The 20,343-nt window shown below is 27.4% G+C and overlaps 1 protein-coding gene across 1 annotated transcript; it reads right to left on the bottom strand.

Moving 5' to 3' along the window:
- Nucleotides 1-750: 750 nt before the first annotated feature.
- LOC107261542 (heavy metal-associated isoprenylated plant protein 7-like) lies at nucleotides 751-5,759 on the bottom strand. Its single transcript, XM_015721608.3, has 5 exons — nucleotides 5,594-5,759; nucleotides 5,243-5,420; nucleotides 4,860-5,059; nucleotides 1,421-1,511; nucleotides 751-1,330 (listed from the first exon to the last, which is right to left on the bottom strand). The coding sequence occupies exons 1-5, from the start codon at nucleotides 5,600-5,602 to the stop codon at nucleotides 972-974; spliced, it is 837 nt and encodes a 278-aa protein (XP_015577094.2). The 5' UTR covers nucleotides 5,603-5,759; the 3' UTR covers nucleotides 751-971.
- Nucleotides 5,760-20,343: the final 14,584 nt, after the last annotated feature.

Genomic DNA, 20,343 nt, shown 5'->3' with positions numbered 1-20,343 from the left:
TCCCATATAAATGGAACAAAATTATTAACTTTAAAAGATTCAACTGAAGTCTTTCCTCAAATCTACGCACAACAATGGCATTTAAAAAAAAAAAAAAAAAAAAAGTGAACGGACAATGTATGCACTGAGAATTAAAATTCGTCAAGACTCAAAAACAGAAAAGGAAAAGGAAAAAGAAAGAAACAAATACATTCTTGGAGCAACAAAAAACTTTCCGATCACTTTTGATTTTCTTGGATGGTAATAGTGGTTCCAGACCAGTGACCAACTAAAATTATATTGCCATCGTCACATAACGAGATGTTTGTACAGCAGGTCAGACATTATTTGGGCTGGATTTATTTTGTTTTGGCTTAACCCTCGTCTATGTGAAATTTTTTGGTCATTAATATGACTAATATTTTGACAGATTGCAGATCTATAATGGGATGGTGCCATTTCCGGATTGTCATTTTATGGCTTCAGAATGAAATATGGTTTTTAATTGATCTTCTGCCTACAAAAACTCAACTCAGTACCAGTTAATTAAAATATGGTGTAAAAATAAGGATTCTTATTCTTATTCTATTATTTTGCTGCATTGAATGTTTCTACTCGTAATAGTCCAATGTACATCTCACAAATTCAAATGAGGCCCATTGTCTTTTCTTTTCTTTTCTTTTCTAATTTTTATACTGTAAAAGAATGCGAGAGACGAATGCAATATACATGGAGCACAATTTTTACCAAGTAATTCCTCACAGGCCAATGTTTCCTCAAGAGATTCGTTAATTAGACAAACCCTTTTTGAGTATTTCGAAGAGCAAATACATCACTTGATTAATGTCAGTAATTAAGGATTGTGCTGGTCATGCCAATGTCTTATTAGCATATACTAATTATAATAGTTACATATAGAAAAATTGCACAAGTAGCTTAGCTAGCTAGCTACATATATATATATATATCTAAAGTTGATGATGAACTAGTCTTCACATAACAGAGCAAGCATTAGGGTTCTCATCGCTGAACATTTCAGGTGCATAAGCATACTCCAAGTAGAACTTAGATGGCCAATATTCACTTCTTTTGATCATGTCAACAGTACCCTTCTTATCATCTTCTCCCTTCTCAGCCTCTTCTTCTCCAGCTTTCTTTTCTCCTTCTTCTTCCTTCTTTTCCTCCTCTTTCTTCTCAGCTGCTGCTGCTTCTTCTTTCTTTTCTTCATCTTTCACTATGGATGCTTGCTTTCTTGTCTTCTTGTAAACATCATCTACAAGCTTCGTCGGATCCACCACACCTTTCACTATTACTTGACTGTTAGCTACATCTGTCTCCACTGATTCCACACCTGCATCCATGCATCATTTCAAATCAAACAAAGTGGTCACACCCTTTTTCTTTTTTATGCTTTTTCTTGATAACCATATGTATACGTTACCTTTGATCTTCCGAACTCGCTTTTGTAAAACTTGAGCACATGCTTCGCAATGCATACGTACGTTCAGTACAACTGTTACCACAGCAGGAGGCTGCACATCACCAGATTGTATTCCTGGTCAGACACCAATATATTGATACACAAAATGGTCTAACTATAAATTTTAGTTACCCAGCCAACATTATAAATATATATTCTGATGATATTTTTTAAACTATTCCTGAGTTACAGTTCATCCCAATTTCTCTGCGATTGCCGCCACTGATTATAGAGCTATAATTAATACTAACATGTACCTTTATATTCTTAATCAAAATAACAGCAACAGCAATATTCACGCAGCACGCGAACATACTGCAGATATATACATATTCATAACATAAATGCTAAACATCCCATTATTTTCTATTCTATTTCTTGTTCACCTTAGGCCAACTGTTTTACACCCATTATGCAAATATGAATGAATCAATGGAATTCAGGAATCCCCAGTTTCAAATACCATATGGAATGTGACAAAATATAAAAATTACTCTACGGGTACTTTCAAGAATAAAAATCAAGGGATATTTATGTGGGTAATAACATAAGGGTGGATTATACTCCGATCTGTCACCATCCAGCCTTTCTGATGTTCCACTAAATTGCTGGCCCCAGGAAAACTAGGCTGTTATTCTGACAACTATATGCATCATACTTATCTATAAGCAAGTTCTCCTCGTTCACTATTCTTTTTTTATTCACTGCCCACCAAGTCCTAGACTGCAATGCTCCAAAGTAATCAAGAAATAATTAAAATGCAAAAAAATATAACATGATTTACTATTCTTTTCTAAATTTGAAGGTCAGGTGTGAATATTGATTAGCTTTACGCACAATTCAACTGATTTTTCTTTTTCCTAATTAAATCATTTTTTTACACTCCTTTTTGTATTTTTTTTCTTCTAATTTTTTTGTGGGATATTCTCAGAAAAAAAAAAAGAATGGTTATTCTAATTATTTCTTTTACCTCATATATCAACATTCCTTATTTGTGTTTCGTTGAAATGATATTACATAAATGTTTATATAATTTATTTATAAATCTAAAATTTATATATTTAGTTGATATGAAAATTATTTAGAATTACATAATTAAATTTTTAGAATTAGTTATATTAAAATTAATAAAATAGAAAAGATTTTAAATAATTTTTACATAAGTAAATCAATATATTTCAAAAAATCAGAATATCTCTTCCAACTTTACCATTTTATTTTTTTTAATTTACTATTTTATTTTACTTTCTTCTTTATATATTCTCTTTAAAATTTTTATCTTACTGCAATTAAATATTTAATGTAATATCCATCTCAGTTAAAATAATTTTATATCATTATTTAACACATCCAACATAGAAATTTATTTGCAAATAAGTTCTCTTTAGAACTTATTTCATCAAACATAATATAAGAAAAGAATCAATAATTTCATTAACTCATTGGAAAAATTTATTGTTAAACTCTTAAATTTTTAATTTTATTTTGTTTAGATTAAGGACTTCTTAAATATATTCATAAAAATTTTATTTATTTTAATGAGCCCTTATATTCTTATTTTTATTTATTTAAGAATTTTGAACCCACAACCAAAATAAAAATACAGTGTAAGTTCTCTTTCGTATTTCCTTTTTCTTTCTGTTTCACTTCGTTAATACAGTTGATTTAAGGAGCATTTCATTTCTCTATATAGTCTCATACACAATAGGCTAAAAATTTGAAATGAAATATACAAAGTGTAACACTCTCTATTACTCTTTTTAGTAGATTAATTTTAAAAATTTTGTAGAATAGAATTGGGTACCTTCGAAATTTAAAGTCTTGACTTTCTACACTGCAAAATACTTGAAATCTAAACAGCTAATGACTCTCTAATTAGCAGCATTCAAGTTTAAAATAATAATTGGTAGAGGTACAAACTATATGAAAATGGGGATTTGATTAATTCCTCAATAGAAAGAAAATGAAGACATATAAGGCATGAACTTTTTCTTTAGAAACAGCAGAAATGAATTGCTCTTTTTATGCAAAAAGTTTTGGATTACTATGCAAAGTCATAGTATGACAAGCTGGAATTGTGGTGGGAGGATGCATTCTTGATAGGCAGGAACCCGTGACGATAAGGCAGAGCAAGTTGGGAAAGGAGTGGGGTCAACATATATATGTATATATATAATTATAATTATAAATAAGAAAAAGAAAATAAATTTAAAATAAATATTTGTTAGAAAATGATTTATGCTCGTAAAACGTGCCTGTAATTCTGACATGTTTCGTTACTTTCATGTCAGCAGCAATACAGTGTGACCCCAAGAAAATTCACTGCGCTGCACTGCACTGCATATGGTAACTATAAGTGGTTGCATTGGAGTTTCGGTTTCAATTGACCAGCAAAACCGACCCACATCAAATTGCCCATCAAATTCACCAGCAAAACCATATAATTTTAGATGTGATTGCCTGTTTCACTTTTAACTCAAAATTCTTCTTGATCGCCTCTTAGTTTAAAAGATACACAGTTTGTCAAAAAGATAAAAGTCATTGTTGTCATTATTTATGCTACAGAACATTAGAAGTTTTTAATATAATAAATAGAAAAATAAATTAGAAATCAAATTAAAGATTCATGTCTTTTGATTTTATTTTATTATACTCTACCAAATGATTGGTAGATTGGATGAGGGACAAAAATATTATTATTAAAAATATAAGGATAAAAGTTATAATAGTGTAAAAAAACAAGGACGTTTTTGCTGTTATCCTAAAAAAAGGGAAAAGATAATTAAAACTTTAACATTATTCTCAACTTTATAAAATTGGGTATTGAAATTTTAGTTAAATCACCAAAAGTAATTAACTACTTTACATATAGATCCAGTCTTAAATATATATATATATATATATATATATATATATATATATATATATATATATATATATATATATATATATATATATATATAGTTTGGGTAAAGGTCCTTTTGCACAAAGAACAGAAGTAGGTAAAACTACAAGCTAATGATCATAGTTAATAGAATTGACTATGTAAGATTTAGTAATGAACCAAATTTTAATGTTATATAACTAAAAATTAAGGCATTCTCCAAAAATAAAAAATAAAAAAGGAAAGAAATTTCCTAAGTACTCAATGAAAATTGGTCAAGATAGATCTTTAAAATCAAAATAAGAATCTTAAAAGTAATGCTTAACATATCTAAAAAATATTAAAAGAAAGAAAAGGCACTAAGGGAAACATTATTGTATGTGGCAGAAATATTTGTTTATTTTATGATAATAAAGTGAATATAATCATGAATTATGCATATGAAAGTATATGAAAAAAAAACTTAAAAATTCAAAATATTTTTCACCAAAAAGGGTGGAAATAAATTAAATTTACCTCTTCTTTCTTCTCCTCTTTTGGTTCTTCTTTCTTCTCTTCTTCTTTGTGTTCTTCTGGTGGTTTAGGCAAAGGTGAAATTAACTCAACTTTCCTTCCACTTTTCTTTTGAAGTCTCTCACATACCTTTTGTGGGTCTGCTGTTTTCCCTTTCACCACCACCTTACTGGCTTTGCTATCTGTGCTTACATCCTCTATCCCTGTGCCCAAATATTATATGCTTTTCATTTTTATTATCACAATAATAAATTAATGGGTTGTTGAGAATATTCATATTTTAAATATATATATATATATGCATGGAAATTAGAAGTGAATCTTTAGAGAAATATGCATGGAAATTAAAAGGGGGAAAAAGAAATTTATTAAGAATATAGTGTGACCTTCAAATCCTTTCAAGGCTCTTGCAACTTTTCTAGCACAAGCTTCACAATGCATATCAACTTTGAGTACAATCTCAGGAGGCACTTCTTCTTCTTTCTTTTCTTCTTTCTTCCCTTCTTCCCCTTTCTTCTCTTCTTCTGCTTTCACTTCTTCTTTCTTTTCTTCCTCTTTCTTCTCCTAAAACACATACCATAACCATCAGATCATCTTGTAAATGACCAAATCTTTGCAACTAACCATTGAGAAAACAGTATCCACAACCAGCAGACAAGCTATAAAGAAAAGAGGAAAAGAAAAACAACCCTTTATTTAAAATATAAAAAATAACAAAAGAAAAAGAAATTGCTTACTTCCCCCATTTCTAGCTGTGATGAATCTTCTCTGCCTGAAGAATGCAGTAATTTGGTTATGCTCAGAAATGAGCAACAATACCCACTACTTTATTTATTTATTTTTGCTCTTTTTTCTCTCTAATTCTTTTGGTGGGTTGTGGTAGAGGAACATTTATGTAAGGTGGGGAATTCTGAGAAATTGTGACGTGGATTTTTGTATAAACATAATGTACTTTAGCTGAGTCAGCATACCATAATAAATTGCCCTCCATTTCAAGTCATTTTGTACAAATTTATAGTGTTCACGTTTAAGACATGGGGCACATTTGTCATAAGTATTTCTTCCATACATTGTTCTATTCCCATCATGAGCCGAGATGTATTCCCTTGGGATGTTTCTTTTTAATTTAATTTTCTTTTCTTTTCTTTTTACTAAGGGAAAAAGGACTTAGAGTTGCTCTTAAGATCAAGACAAAGTCAGGTAATAGAAGGTCTATTTGTCAAAAATAAAAGTTATTCACAGTAATATCTTTTTATAGTTATAATATTGGACCAAATTAATTAATTTTATTATTAAAAAAATTGACTACTTTATTTTTTTTATATCCGTCCTTAATCTATTATACATTATATTTTTAATATTTTTTATTTTATTGACATATTAATTCATATGTTTATACAAGTTTATTATTTCAAGTGGTCAATATTTATTTTATATAAAATCTAATTTTTTATTAAATTTGTGATGTGTATAATAATATATGAGTTTCTACTTTATTTAAATTAATATATTCATAATTAGTCATTCATCTAATTCAATTTCAATTTCATATATGTTCATAATCTTATAAGAATAGCATATATATACCTATGTTGGAAATCAATAGTTCATTACAATTTTCTATAAAATTTTAAAAATAAAATATAATACTTTTAATTTTATTTTATTAATATATTTATTTATATGTTTATTATGTTTATTGTTATTATATACCTTATTCAAAAAATTATTTATTTTTTAAATTTTTTAATGTTTTACTCCTTAAAATATATAATAATACATAAATTTTTAATATATAATAAAAAGTAATAATAAAATAGTTAAATATTTTTAATAAATATTATATTATTTATTAATTTATTAAATATTCTTATATTATAATTTTATAATAATAATTTATCAAGTAACGCGAGTAACGAGCAATACATATATAATATTAATAAACTGTAACTCATCTGAGGACATGAGTATTTGCTCCCTGGCAGTGTATTGGACTATTAGTTGAATTGCATACTTGGATATGAGTACATTTGAAAAGAAACAAAATGGATTATTGTTTTCTTCAATTTTTGTAGGTCCATATTAGCATATAATTTATGATGCTTCTGCTCTTCTACTTTGTTTTAAATTTAAAAAACTAAGGCCATTTTATTTTATTATCTGTCATTTTCAGAGAATCTGCATCTTTCTTTTTTAATATTATGTTTTTCTATACAAATTTTTATTAAATTCTTTTTTCACAAAATATAACCAAAAAAGATTAACATTTCACAAAAAAAAAATTATTATAGTTATATATATAATATTAAATTATATAATATTGAAATTAATTATTATTATTACAAACTAATAAAATTTAAAAATTTATATAATATTGAAATTAATTAATAATATTTCTAAAATAATTTTTATTATTATTACAAACTAATAAAATTTAAAAATTTAAAAATTTAAAAGAAGAAAACTTAGAAAAACTTAGTTTGTTATTACTTTTTAAAATTTTATAAATTAATATTAAATATTAAAAATTGTATTAAATTATATTTATAAACTTGATTTTCTAATCAAGTAATTTTAAATTTGTAAAACATTGAGCTTTTTTTTCTTAGAAAATTATGTATCTTTGTAGGAAATTTTTCAAATTTTTTTTTTTAAATTTTAAAGAAAATAATAACTTTTTATTTTTATAAAATATGTTTAATTGCTAGTATATAGAAAATGTTTTATAATTTATTTAGATATTATTCTAAGTTGAAAGAGTAAATTTGGAAAAAATGAAATAAAAACTAATTTTTTTCATTTTAAACTATATAATTTCTTATATAAAAAAAATCATAAAAATATATTAAAGATTGTTTTCTAAACTTTAGTTACAATTTAAAGATATTTAAAATTGTTTTTTTTTAAATATACAAATAATATAAAATTCTGTTTCAATCTAAAAAATTTAATAGAAAAATGACCTAATTTTCTACAAATATATAGAAGCATAATAGATGAATGTTAAAATAGTAAATATTCACTGGAATAATTAATTCTTCTTTATTACAAAAAAAAGATAATATGATTTTATCAAAAGTATAGCTTGTTTTCATAAATTAATGGTTTTATGAAAAGAATTTATGTTTAAACAATAATATAATTTTTATAATCATAAATAGACTGATATATTACGAAAACAGTAATTTTTGTATATATTTCTATAAATCAAAATAATGTTTACAATTCTTTTTATCTATGAGAAATTATAATTTTATAGAAACATTGCTCATTTTGCATAAATTGACAACTTCACCAGAAAGTTGTTCAGTTAACGAAAAAAAAAATAGTTTTTTTATATAATTCTTTTAATAAATAAAATAATTATAAAAAATAGTTTTTTTATGGAAATTTACAGATGCATAAATTCTTTTGATATTATTTTAATCATTTTAGTAACTTTTATTTTCATTTAGTAACATGTAATAATCACAATACTTTAATAAATAAAAGTACTTATTTTATTTAAAAAAAAATAAACTTTAATGCCATAATTTATATATTAATTGAACATCATAAAATCAAAAACAAATTACGAAAATATATTTAAATTTGAAATTTAATGCTAACTATTACATAAGTAAAACTGAAAAACTAAAAGAATGGCAAGGTAAAATAAAAGAATAAATCTTTTAGAAATCAGAGCAAGTGTCCACGTCCCTTTCGGTATAAAAATGCAAACAATTATGACAAAGGATTAATCACTTCGTAGGATCATCAGCTTTTTAACTTCATCCTTTCTGAGTTCATAAAAGTCCAAAAGGAGATATTGATAAGGTTTCTTTCTCTTTCCCCAAGGCGAAGAAAGCCTTTTTACTAAGACAAACTAATTATGTCTTGAAATTATTCATTCATTGCTAAGTCTTCTGTACCATCATTAACATTCTAAAACCAAAGGCCTTTTGTACTAATAAAGGATCCCAACTTTAATTTTATTTTATTTTATGAAAATCTAAGTTTTTGGGAGTTTAAAACCTTGATATTTATCATTTTTAAGTTTAATAATAATTTAATTTAAAATTTTATTATTTTTAATAGATAAATTTAAAAATATATGTTTGTTATTAGAAAAATTAATCAACTATAAATATATAAATTTATATTTTATCTTTTGAGTTTAGAATAATTTTTTATATAAATTTAAATCTCAAAATTCAATTATTTAGAAAACAGCAAAAAGTTTGTACATTTCTTGAATTTTTAATTCTATCATTTTTCATATGTTCTCTTGAATTATTACTGATTATATAAACTCGGAAATTTTAAACCTATTAAGAAATAAAAGTAAAACATTGAAAATCAAAGAAATCCATTGATTTAAACCAATATATACATAAAAATTATTTTTTGAAATAATTTTAAATCTTATTAATTATTTATGTCGAGAATCATACCGGATGATCATATATTCTACAGAATCAAACTCAAATTTTAAGGCACGATTAACCCATTTTGAACACGGAGCCACAGCCTGGTGTTTCTTGTATATTTGTATCTGGTTTGAAACTAACTCGTCTAGCTGCTATGCCAGGAGCCGGTGGTTTATTTAACAAGTATATTTTGGCGCGCATTGCAAATTGCTCGTCAAAGAATTGATTTTTGTGAATAATTTGAAGGGAAATGGAGCCCGCAAGTTTTGGATTCCAAGCTCCAAGTGGGTTGTTTGCCCGAAAACCTAATCTATGGTCGGCCCTTGGGTAAGGCTATCAGGATCTTGTGAAAAAAGCAAAGTATGAATGGACCATAGAGGGTAGGACCCAAATTCAATAATTTTAGCCATTGGATGTGTGACACGTGTTGGTGATAAGCATTATCATCTGCTACTCTCCAAAAGCAATGAAAATAACATTAGAGAAAAGGAGAAAAGAAAAAAAAGGATGATTGAATTTTGTGTCTTCATGCATATTTACAAGTAGAGGGCACTACTAAAGAATCTTGGAGACCATATTTATTTCCCAAGTTCAGTCCAGAGTGGGGACTATAAGAATTTGCAATTAGCAAATGGCAGGTTTTTTATTCATACTTTTGAATATTCATATTGAATACCCATATTCTTGATTGATTCAACCACTAAATTCTTTGACTTTGATATAATTTTTTGAAATTATTTTCAAAATATTATTAGATTTTTGGGATTTAAACTTTAAGCCTTAATTTGATATAATTTTTTTTGGAAGAAACTTGATTTGATTTATTTATTCATAATGAATATTTTAGGTATAAAGACTTATATAGACTCTTATTTATAAGACTCTTATTTTAATATAAATTAAAAACTTAAAGAATAGAAATGTATAAGGAGGGAGATAGATACAAGAGACATATACTATTTAGGAGATAAATACAAATCAAATCTTCTACCCTCTCCTCAGATTGGTGCATAGGAATCTTGCATGCCTCAACTTGTCTAATGCTCAGTAAAAATTTTCCTTGATACTGCTTTAGTAAGGATATCAATGAGTTGATCTTCAAATCAGACATGAAGCACTTTAATTATCTTAGCTTCTAACTGTACCTTAATAAAGTGTATATCTATTTCCACATGTTTCGTCTAGTCATGCTGAACTGGATTATGAGCTATATTGCATGCAATTTTATTATTACAATATAGTCTCATAGGACTAATATATGAAACTCGGAGCTCATGTAGTAGATTCTTGATCCAAAGTAACTTACAAACACCTTGAACCATTCCTCTATACTCGACTTCTGCACTAGACCGAGATAGAACACTTTGCTTCTTACTTCTCCATGTAAAAAGGTTTCCTCCAACAAAGGTTAAGTAACCTGTTGTAGATCGCCTATCATCAACAGAACCAACCCAATTTGCATCAGTATAGCCCTCAACAGAACAGACAAAGTTGTTCCTTTGATGAACATAATGTCTTTTTCTAGAGATGATCTCAAGTATTGCAAGATGCAAAGAACAACATTCATATGATCTTCACTTGGAGAGTGCATGAATTGACTTACTATACTTAGAGAATATGCCAAAATCAGACGAGTATGAGCAAGGTACATTAACCGACCTACAAGTCTCTGATATCTTTTTTTATTCATAGGTACTTGCTTGGAAAATATACCGAGCTTCGTATGTTCACTAGCAAGAGTATCAACTGATCTGCAAGCTAGCATACTAACCTCTTTAAGCAAGTCCAAAGTATACTTTTGTTGAGATAAGAATATATCTTGCTTAGATCGTAGTACCTCAATTTCTAAGAAATACTTGAGATCACTAAGGTGTTTTATTTCAAACTCTTTAGAAAGATTAGTTTTGTAAGGCTCCTTTTTCATTATCATCATCTCTCGTTACAATCATATCATCCACATATATGATAAGAATAATTGTTCTTCCCTCCTTATGTTTTATAAAAAGAGTATGATCAGAACTACTCTGTTTATAGCCAAAGGCCTTCATTAAGTTTGTAGACCTTCCAAACCAATCTCTTGGAGTTTGTCTCAATCTATATAGAGACTTTTTCAGCTTACAGACTTGCTTACTTCCTTTAACCTGAAGTCTGCACCCTGAAGGTAGTTCCATGTACACTTTCTCTTGGAGATCGCCATGAAGAAAAGTATTCTTTACATCAAATTGATGTAGAGACCAATTTAAATTCACAGCCAAGGACGGAAGAATTCTGACAGTATTGATCTTGGTCACGGGAGCAAAAGTTTATGTATAATCTATTCCATATGTTTGACTATAACCTTTCGCAATAAGTTGAGCTTTATATCTCTTCACCTTTTCATCTGCCTTGTATTTAACGGTATAGATCCACCAACACCCAACAGGTTTTTTTTCCATTTGGTAGATCAACAATCTCCCAAGTTTTATTCTTCCGAAAGGACTTCATTTCTTCATTTATTGCCTCTTTCCACCTCATGTATTTTATGGCTTCCTGCATACTGTTAGGTACATATGCAGAAGATAATTGATTTACAAATGATTCACATGTCTTTGATAGCCTATGGTATGAAACATAACTATTTATCAGATGTTTCAGTCTAGAGTTTATCATGGGTTCATAACTTGATTTAGGCTTTCCTCGAGTAGTTCGGTTTAGGAGTATTCTAACAGAAAGTTCGCGAGTTACCTGAGATTCAGCTCAGGATAACTCATCAAGTAAAGGTGACATTAATTACAGTGCTTCAAGTTCAACTCTATTATCTTGACCCGAATATCAAGCTCACAATGCTCGATTGATCCAAGGTCGGGAGAATATGCTCAGATTGTTCTGACAGGTTGGGAGTTTCAATTGAAAGAAGGTCAAGAGTCTCTGTTGGAAGGTCGGAGGGATCTCTATTGGAAGATCAAGTTGTGTTTGAAGTCAGAAATATTTTGAAGGTTAAAAAAGGTCGGGTTGCCTTTGATGGTCGGGCTGCAAGTCAATATTTTTCGATCAAAATCTTGAAGGTCGGGCTGCAAGTCAATGTTTCTCTCCCCCTTGACTTATAATAGTGAAATACATCTGATACTCATGAAATTGGACATCCATACTGATATACATTCATTGGGTCGGAAGGTGATAACACATATATCCTTTCTTATGAATATCATATCCGACAAAGGTACAACGAATAGTACGAGGTTGGAGCTTGTGGCATGTGTGGTGAGGAAGGTGAACAAAGGTTATGCAACCAAGAACTTTAGGAGGTAAGTTCGGTAATGATAATAAGGTAAGGCTTTTATTTAATGCATCAAATAGGGTATGAAAGTCTAGGGTACGAGATGAAATTCGGTTTATGAAGTAAGATGTTGAGAATAAAGTTTCTCCTTAATATTGGAGAGGCATATTGGCTTCAAATAGAATATCTCATACTATTTCTAATAGATGTCAGTTTTTTCTTTGTACAACCTCATTTTGTTGAGGAGAATAAGAACATGTCGTTTGATGGATTACACCATGTTGTTGAAGGAATTGTGTAAGTTCATGATTAATGAATTCACCTTCATTATCCGTCCGTAGCACTTGAACTAAAGTTTTATATTGAGTTTGCACCATCAAATAGAACTTCTTGAATAATGAGCAAACCTCCTGCTTACTTTTTATTAAGCATATCCATATCATATGACTATAATAATTAATAAAAGAAACAAACCACCGAGCTCCATTCAAGATTAGTACCTTTACAGGTCCCTAAATATCAGAGTGTATAATCATAAATGGTATTGGACTCTTATTTAAACTAGTTGGAAAAATACATGATGGCTTTTTGCCAGTTCACAAGTATTGCATTTGAAGTTTAAAGTAGATATTTAAGAACAACTTAGAAAACAAATACTTTAAATATCCAAATGATACATGACCAAGGCGCTTATACCATAACCGGATCATATCCTTTATACTTATCGATACCGAGCTACTATTTCCTGAACTTGATTTCGTCAAAGCACTTAAACTAGATGGTACAAGGTCAAGATAATAAAGTTTTCCTTTTCTAGTACCACAACTAATCGTCCTCTTTTCTTGATGTCCTTAAAAAAATAATTTAAAAATGTGGTTAGTTGGGATACATATATTAAATTGAAGTTTAGAGATGAAACGATCAAAACAAATTCTAAATTTAGGTTGTCAAGTGTGAACAGCCCTTTACCAGTAACACTAGCTTCTATACCATTAGTTATAGATACAACGAATTGCTTGGTTATTTTTAACTCGATAGGTGTGTTAAAAGACATATAATCAGTTGATCAAGAATCAATAATCTATGTATGCGACATAACAGTGGCATAATTATAAAGAAAGTTACCTGGTGGTTCTAAATACATGTGTAAAGCAGCTACCTCCAGCGCGAAAGGTTGTTTGGCTATAATTGTTGATACTGATGCAGTTTTTCCAGTTTTGACTTTCTTTTCGGGGCTTTAGACAGATCCTACCATTCAGGATATCCAATCAGATCATAATATCTGCTTTGAGTATGACCTGTTGCACCATAATATATACATTTCTTTGTTGAATTGGTCTGTTTATTACCAATATTAAAGCTATGAGTAGTATTAGTATTATCCTGAGGTGACGAGTTAATTCTTTTGGCGAGCAATACAGCTGACTCCGAGGAAGCCTGTTCTCCAGTTAAGATTTTTTTCCGATTTGCTTCTCGGTGAATATATGCATATGTTTGTTCAAGGTCTAAACTTGGATCCATTCGAAGAATTTCTCCTCTCACTTGTTCAAATCGGCATCAAATTCGCTTTAGAAGATGTGGATTCTCAACTTCTCAAATAGCTGCTTTGTACATAGTAATGTCCTCATGATCTTTTATTCTTACCTTATCCCGATGATTAAGTTCCTGGAATATCTCATCTAGCTCGCAATAATAGGTCAGAACTGATCTGCCAGACTGTCGACTTAGGAATGCTCGTTGATTGAGAGCAAAAATTCTAATTAATCAATAATTAAAAAAAATAATCATATTCAATATAATTAAATTCATGAGTTTATTTATTTTTTTCAATTTTCCTCCCTTAGTTGCCAACCCTAATCCCAAGTTCTCAATTAGGTTACTAATTTACTATAGGGTCTGTGGGCAGTGATTTCAAGTGTGCACTCAAGTGTCTTTAATGATTATGGCATTATAAGGTTTTTCAACCTAATTGAAAATACGCTAACTAGTTACAAAGACTAGCGTAGAAATGAGAGTCGCCACCCAGGTAATTTACCAAGATATTTTTACTAATGAGTGGCATTTCTCGATTCGATAAGAAAACTTACACCACAAATGTAGAAATAGATCCAGAAGCCAACTTCCTTATTTGTATATTTTAATTTTTAATTTTATTATTTAACGACTATTCCTAAAAAATACAATAGTTTATATTTACAAGTATACAATTTAACATGTGAGGTCTTCTTAAGTCTAACCCACTTTATTAAGCACATCCCACTTTTAATGTTATTAATCTAATTTACTAGTCAATTATGTACAAGGCCCACCTAGCTTTTAGACCTAAATGAAATACTTTTTATGATAAAGCTCAATTTAAGTGATCATAAATTTAATATGGCCCAATTAATTAAAGCATTGCAAACCCTATTAAGTCTATGGATTTAATTTAAGGTCATTTTACCATCCTTTGACCTAATTTACTATATTTTTCATGTTAAGGTCCAATTTTGAACCTAAAGTCTATATATCTAGTTTCAATTAGGTAATCATATAGCAAATATTTAGCATCTATCAAATATAAAGCAAAAATAGAGTGCAGAAAATTAAATCTAGCTATTACAACCCTCCTACAATTAAAAGAATAAAAGAAAAGCACCTAAAACTAAGTGATAGTACAGAAAATTGGTCCAAATACACAGAAAATCCGAATTAAGATATAAAAGACTAAAAGAGCGATTGGCTGAGGACATAGAGCCGGTCAGCTCTAGGGCTAGATTTGGTTGATTCTCTGATTTTTCTTGAAATTTTCTTTATACCCCAGAGCCAATTTTATATGCACAGAAGGTCAAAAGACAATTAAAAACACAAAAAATGAAATAAAAGTATACAAAATAAATTAAAAGGCTAAAACGCATGGAAAATAACATAAACATAAAGAAAATAAAACTAGAAGAAGGACAAAGCATCTTATATAACAAATCCTAAATTTGAACATACAGCCCTAAGGTTTTCATATAATTACATAATCATTCATAAAAGGAGACAAATCATATAATCCTAATTTTTCTAATCATTAGATTCTCAATCCAGCACATGACACATTATCATATTCAATTCCCGACATAGATCATATTATTATATATTTAAAACTAAAAAATATCAAAACATGTTAATTCAAGAAAAACCTAATCTAATCATGTAAGTCATATGGATCATACAAAATAACTAAAGAAAACCAATCCTAATCATGTTTCTAAAATATAAAATAAAAGAACCAGTTTATAAAGATAGGGATGCTGATGATGTTGGATTTGGGGAACCCGTTGTCACCTTTGAATGCTGATCTTCGAGTCTTTAGAGATGATGAGGTGGTGGAATCGAATATTAGTTGAGAACCTATTGCTACTTGGATTTGAGAAATCTTTTATTGTTAAAAAATAAAGCTTTCAAATCTCTAGTTCTTATTTAGTGACTTTTCCTTTTTGTTACCTAAACTCCTTCTGCTATTCTCAAATGTATATGAGTTCTCCAAGGTTTCTAATCTTTGCTTAATCATTGAAGCTCTAATAATTGATGTGGTTAGCTCAATCAATGTCGCTCTAGTAATTAATGAGTGTAGCTAACCCTAGACCTAGGCCATATTATTCTATTTATAGCAGTAAGGTTAGGAATCCTAGAGGAGCAGATAATTATGCAATATTTTGAAATAAAAAATCAATCGATTATCTTTCATTTTAGCAGATTAATATCCAATAAAATAAAATCTTTTAAATTCAAATAATTGTCACTAAATATATTTTAAAAATTCTAATAATTATCACAAATCCTTTTAGCGACCTCTGTTTTTAACAATTTTGGCATTTCAGGTCAAAAAAATGCGTAAAATGGCGTTGAATTTTGAAAAATAGCCAATCGGCACTATGTAGAGCCGGTTATCCATGAACTTGTGAAAAATTATTGTTTCACCCCTCAAACTTAAATTTTTCTATTAATTAGGTCCTAATTAATTAAACAAAAGTAATTTTAAGTCAAATTATTCTCAACCCTTACTTGGATTCACCTATCCTCAATCTCTCGAGACTCGAGAAAAACAGTAAGTTTCATCATCGGATTTTTCATAATTCCCTCGATATCTAGATCTGAAAAATGGATGCTGACAGAGTCAACACGCATAAGTATTAAATTTAACCACTTATCCAATTTTTAAAATAATTAAAAAAGTATCTCAATTTTTTAATTTTTTAAAATTATTTATTGTTGCTTTCAAAAGTATTTGTTTTTTGCTCTTTTCATCTTTTTTTGTTAGATTTCCGACTAACCAATGACGTCAAATGCTATTATGGCTCACTTAGAAAATGAAAAATTCATTTCCAACATCAAATTTGACAAAGGAGAACGAAAAGTGGCTAAATGGACAATGGTAGCAAGAGAGAAATAAAACTTAAGCTTTTGTGTCACTTATTTGCCGGTTCTAGGCTTTTCCGACAAAATAAAGGCGCAAAAGAGTTGGTAACATTAGAAAGACCTTATGACTAGAATTTAGGATGCTAAGATCACTCGAAGTGCGAGAAAAGAGAAAAAGAAATAATGATAAGAGAAAGAAATTCAAAGAGAGAGAAAGAGTGTTGTATTGATTTTCTACGTAACATGAAAATTAGTTTCAGATACTTTACAAATACCTAAGTATATCATATTTTAGTAGCATATACTTTTTGTTGTTGAAATTTTATAAGTTGAATGTTGTTTCATTTTAAAAAATTTAAACTACTATTACTTGGCAAACATATACCTTTTGTTATTTAACTCTTTTTTGAGTTTGCATTCTGTTTCATTGGAAAAGGTTGAGATACCTAACATATACTATTTTTGGTTAAACATATACCTTTTTTACCATTTTTTTTATTTTATAAATATTTCATATTCGTTTTAGCTTTTTAAAATACTTGTAAATACTACAAATATTAATTAAATTTTAATAGTGAAAGAAATTGGTATTTTATATCATTAGTATTTAAACATAAACATAATTAATAACGAACATATATATTATTTAGTTTATATACTAGACATATATTGTTCTTCTTTAATATATATATATTAAATATTGTTTACACCAAATTAGTATGGTCCAAGCGCATAAAATTTGGCCAGACCTATAGAGAAAGCCCATGTAATGTTGATCCAAATTTTGAAGCCCATGGATTTTAGCTCATATCCGGATTCCTAACCCATGTGTAAGTCCTCGACCCACTAGCCAGAAGTTGGTTCGATAATCCTTAAGGATTATTGACATGTGATAAATGAGAAAGTAGGAAGGTAAAAAGCAGTTATAGAGTCTTTTGGAAGCTTGAACCACGTTCTTGAGAAATAGGAAGGAAGGAATACAAATATCAATCAAGAAGAAAATAGTGCAGAAGTGAAGCATATCCAAGAAATAAAAAGCATGTTCGTTAAGTGTGAGTCATAAAGTTGAGCGAAAGCAGGAAGTGGAGAGAAATAAAGCCAGTAAATTGAGAAGAGTAAGAAAGTTACATTTTTATTAACATGTACAAAAAGTGAAAAACAATAGTACATAATTGAGGACCAAGCCAAGGATAAGAATATGTCAAAGCATCTCTCAAGCTATGGAAGTCTATAAATAGGCAACGACTCTCTAGTAATCAAATCCCGCCCAATAGATCAATCAAATCAAAATAGACCTAGAGTCTAGAAACTTTGTCTTTATCTTTTATCCTTAGATTAGAAAGCTATCAGTAGATTAGACAACAATCATTAGATTAGAAAAATAATTCTTAGTTTAGAAAAGCAATCATTAGCTTTAGTTTACAATATGTTTAAAGCTCTCAAGTGTTCCTTCATTATTTGTTAATTTAATTTTATTAAAAATATATGTACACTATAATATAAATATTTGTGGTATAACTTTAACTTGATTTTTTTATTTACCAATTGTATAAGAATGATTTACGTTATGTCTATATTGTATATATTTATTTAAATGGATTAGTGAGTATAATTTTCATCAGTGACGAATATCTATTGACAAACTAATGAATATTATGCTTATAAATTATGAATGTTTATATCAATCATAAAAAATTTTAAATATGCATCACAAAAACAATAAAAGTTTTCATAAATAATTAGTATTTTTATTTAAAAATCTTGATGAACATTATATATATAGACAATGAATATTGCAGTACTAAATAATGAATATTAATATTAACACCGATGAATACATTAAACGAAATGAACATGAACATTAACCGTAATAAATATTAAGTTCATAGATAATAAATATTTAAATACAAAGACAATTAATTATTATAGAATATTACATCTGATGTATATTATACATATAGAAAATGAATATTTTAGTACAAGTAAATGAATAGAAAAATATTAATATGTATCTAGTCTAATAAATTTTTTTGATATATATTACTATATTCTAATATATGTGATTTTTAATTTTGACAAGTGTATTTATTATTGATACGTAAAATTCGATTTTATATATAATTTTATAGTTTTTTATTAATTTATTTATAATTTTATATTTTTGTATTAATAAAATCTTAAAATATAAAAAAACTAATAAAGACGTTAAAATATTTAATATATTATTTTTTTAATAATTTTAATTAATTATAAAATATTAAAAGATCTATTTAATTTTATATATAAATATAATTTATATTATTATTTATAATCAAAATAATTACGACGAGTGTACAACATGTGGGTAAATGAGTATGTTTCATAAATTTATAAAAGATATTCAAAATATTATTTTTAATATAATATTAATTTTAAATTTATTTTATTACAAGTTAAAAAATAAAAATCTCACATATAGAAAATAATATATATGTTACAATAAAAATTTTAAAATAGTGAGAGTAAAATGGTTATAACAATTTATAATATGTAAATAAACGAATAGTTTTTATGAATATATAAAAATTTATTCGATATATACTTTTTATATAATATTAATTTTTATAAATTTATTTATAATTTAAAAATTTTAAAAACGGTATACTTTAAAAAAAAAAAAAGAAGTGAAGAAGCAAATATTTTTTTAGACACATGAGATGTATTTTCTTGGCTAAAAAGTGGAAAAGAGAGAATCCCACATTTACCTTTAACAAAACGCATATTTTATAAAATCTCCACACGTGTTTATGCAATTCGATCCATAAAATGCTGGATCGGAATACATGTTATAACAATTGGACCATTTGTAGATGGACTCATTCCTTCCTCATCTTCATGAAATTAGCCTTTTATTCCCATGAAATCAACTCAAGCCAATTAAATTTTGGTTAAATATATATTACCTTATTATGTGGCGATTAAAATTTATTAATTATATATATATATATATATATATATATATATATATATATATATTTTTTATAAACTAAATAAAATTGTATGACGTACAAAAATAAAATACTTTTGGAATGCAATATAAGTATTAAAATTAAAATAATTCTAAATAATAATAAAAATAATATATTAACTAATTTAATTATAAATATTTAAACTTTTTAAATTTTCTCTATTAAGATTTTTCAAATATTTACCTCATATGTTTTTTTTATATTAATTCCTTGCATTTTTATTTTTAGCAACTTTTTGAGATTTATTATCTAAAATTTAATAATAATACATAATAAAAATATTTATTTAACCTAATTTAATTTATTTTTTAATAAAAGCATTTATAAAATTAGTCATACTATAAATCAATTGATAAAATATATAAAATGCTAATGATAGTTAAATTGTTTATTAAAAATAAATACATTTGTTGTGTATATCATGGAAG

Source organism: Ricinus communis, chromosome 10, assembly GCF_019578655.1.
Source record: "Ricinus communis isolate WT05 ecotype wild-type chromosome 10, ASM1957865v1, whole genome shotgun sequence".
Lineage (NCBI taxonomy): Eukaryota > Viridiplantae > Streptophyta > Magnoliopsida > Malpighiales > Euphorbiaceae > Ricinus > Ricinus communis.
The sequence above is the reverse complement of the archived record's forward strand: the minus strand, read 5'-3'. Positions and strand labels throughout refer to the sequence as shown.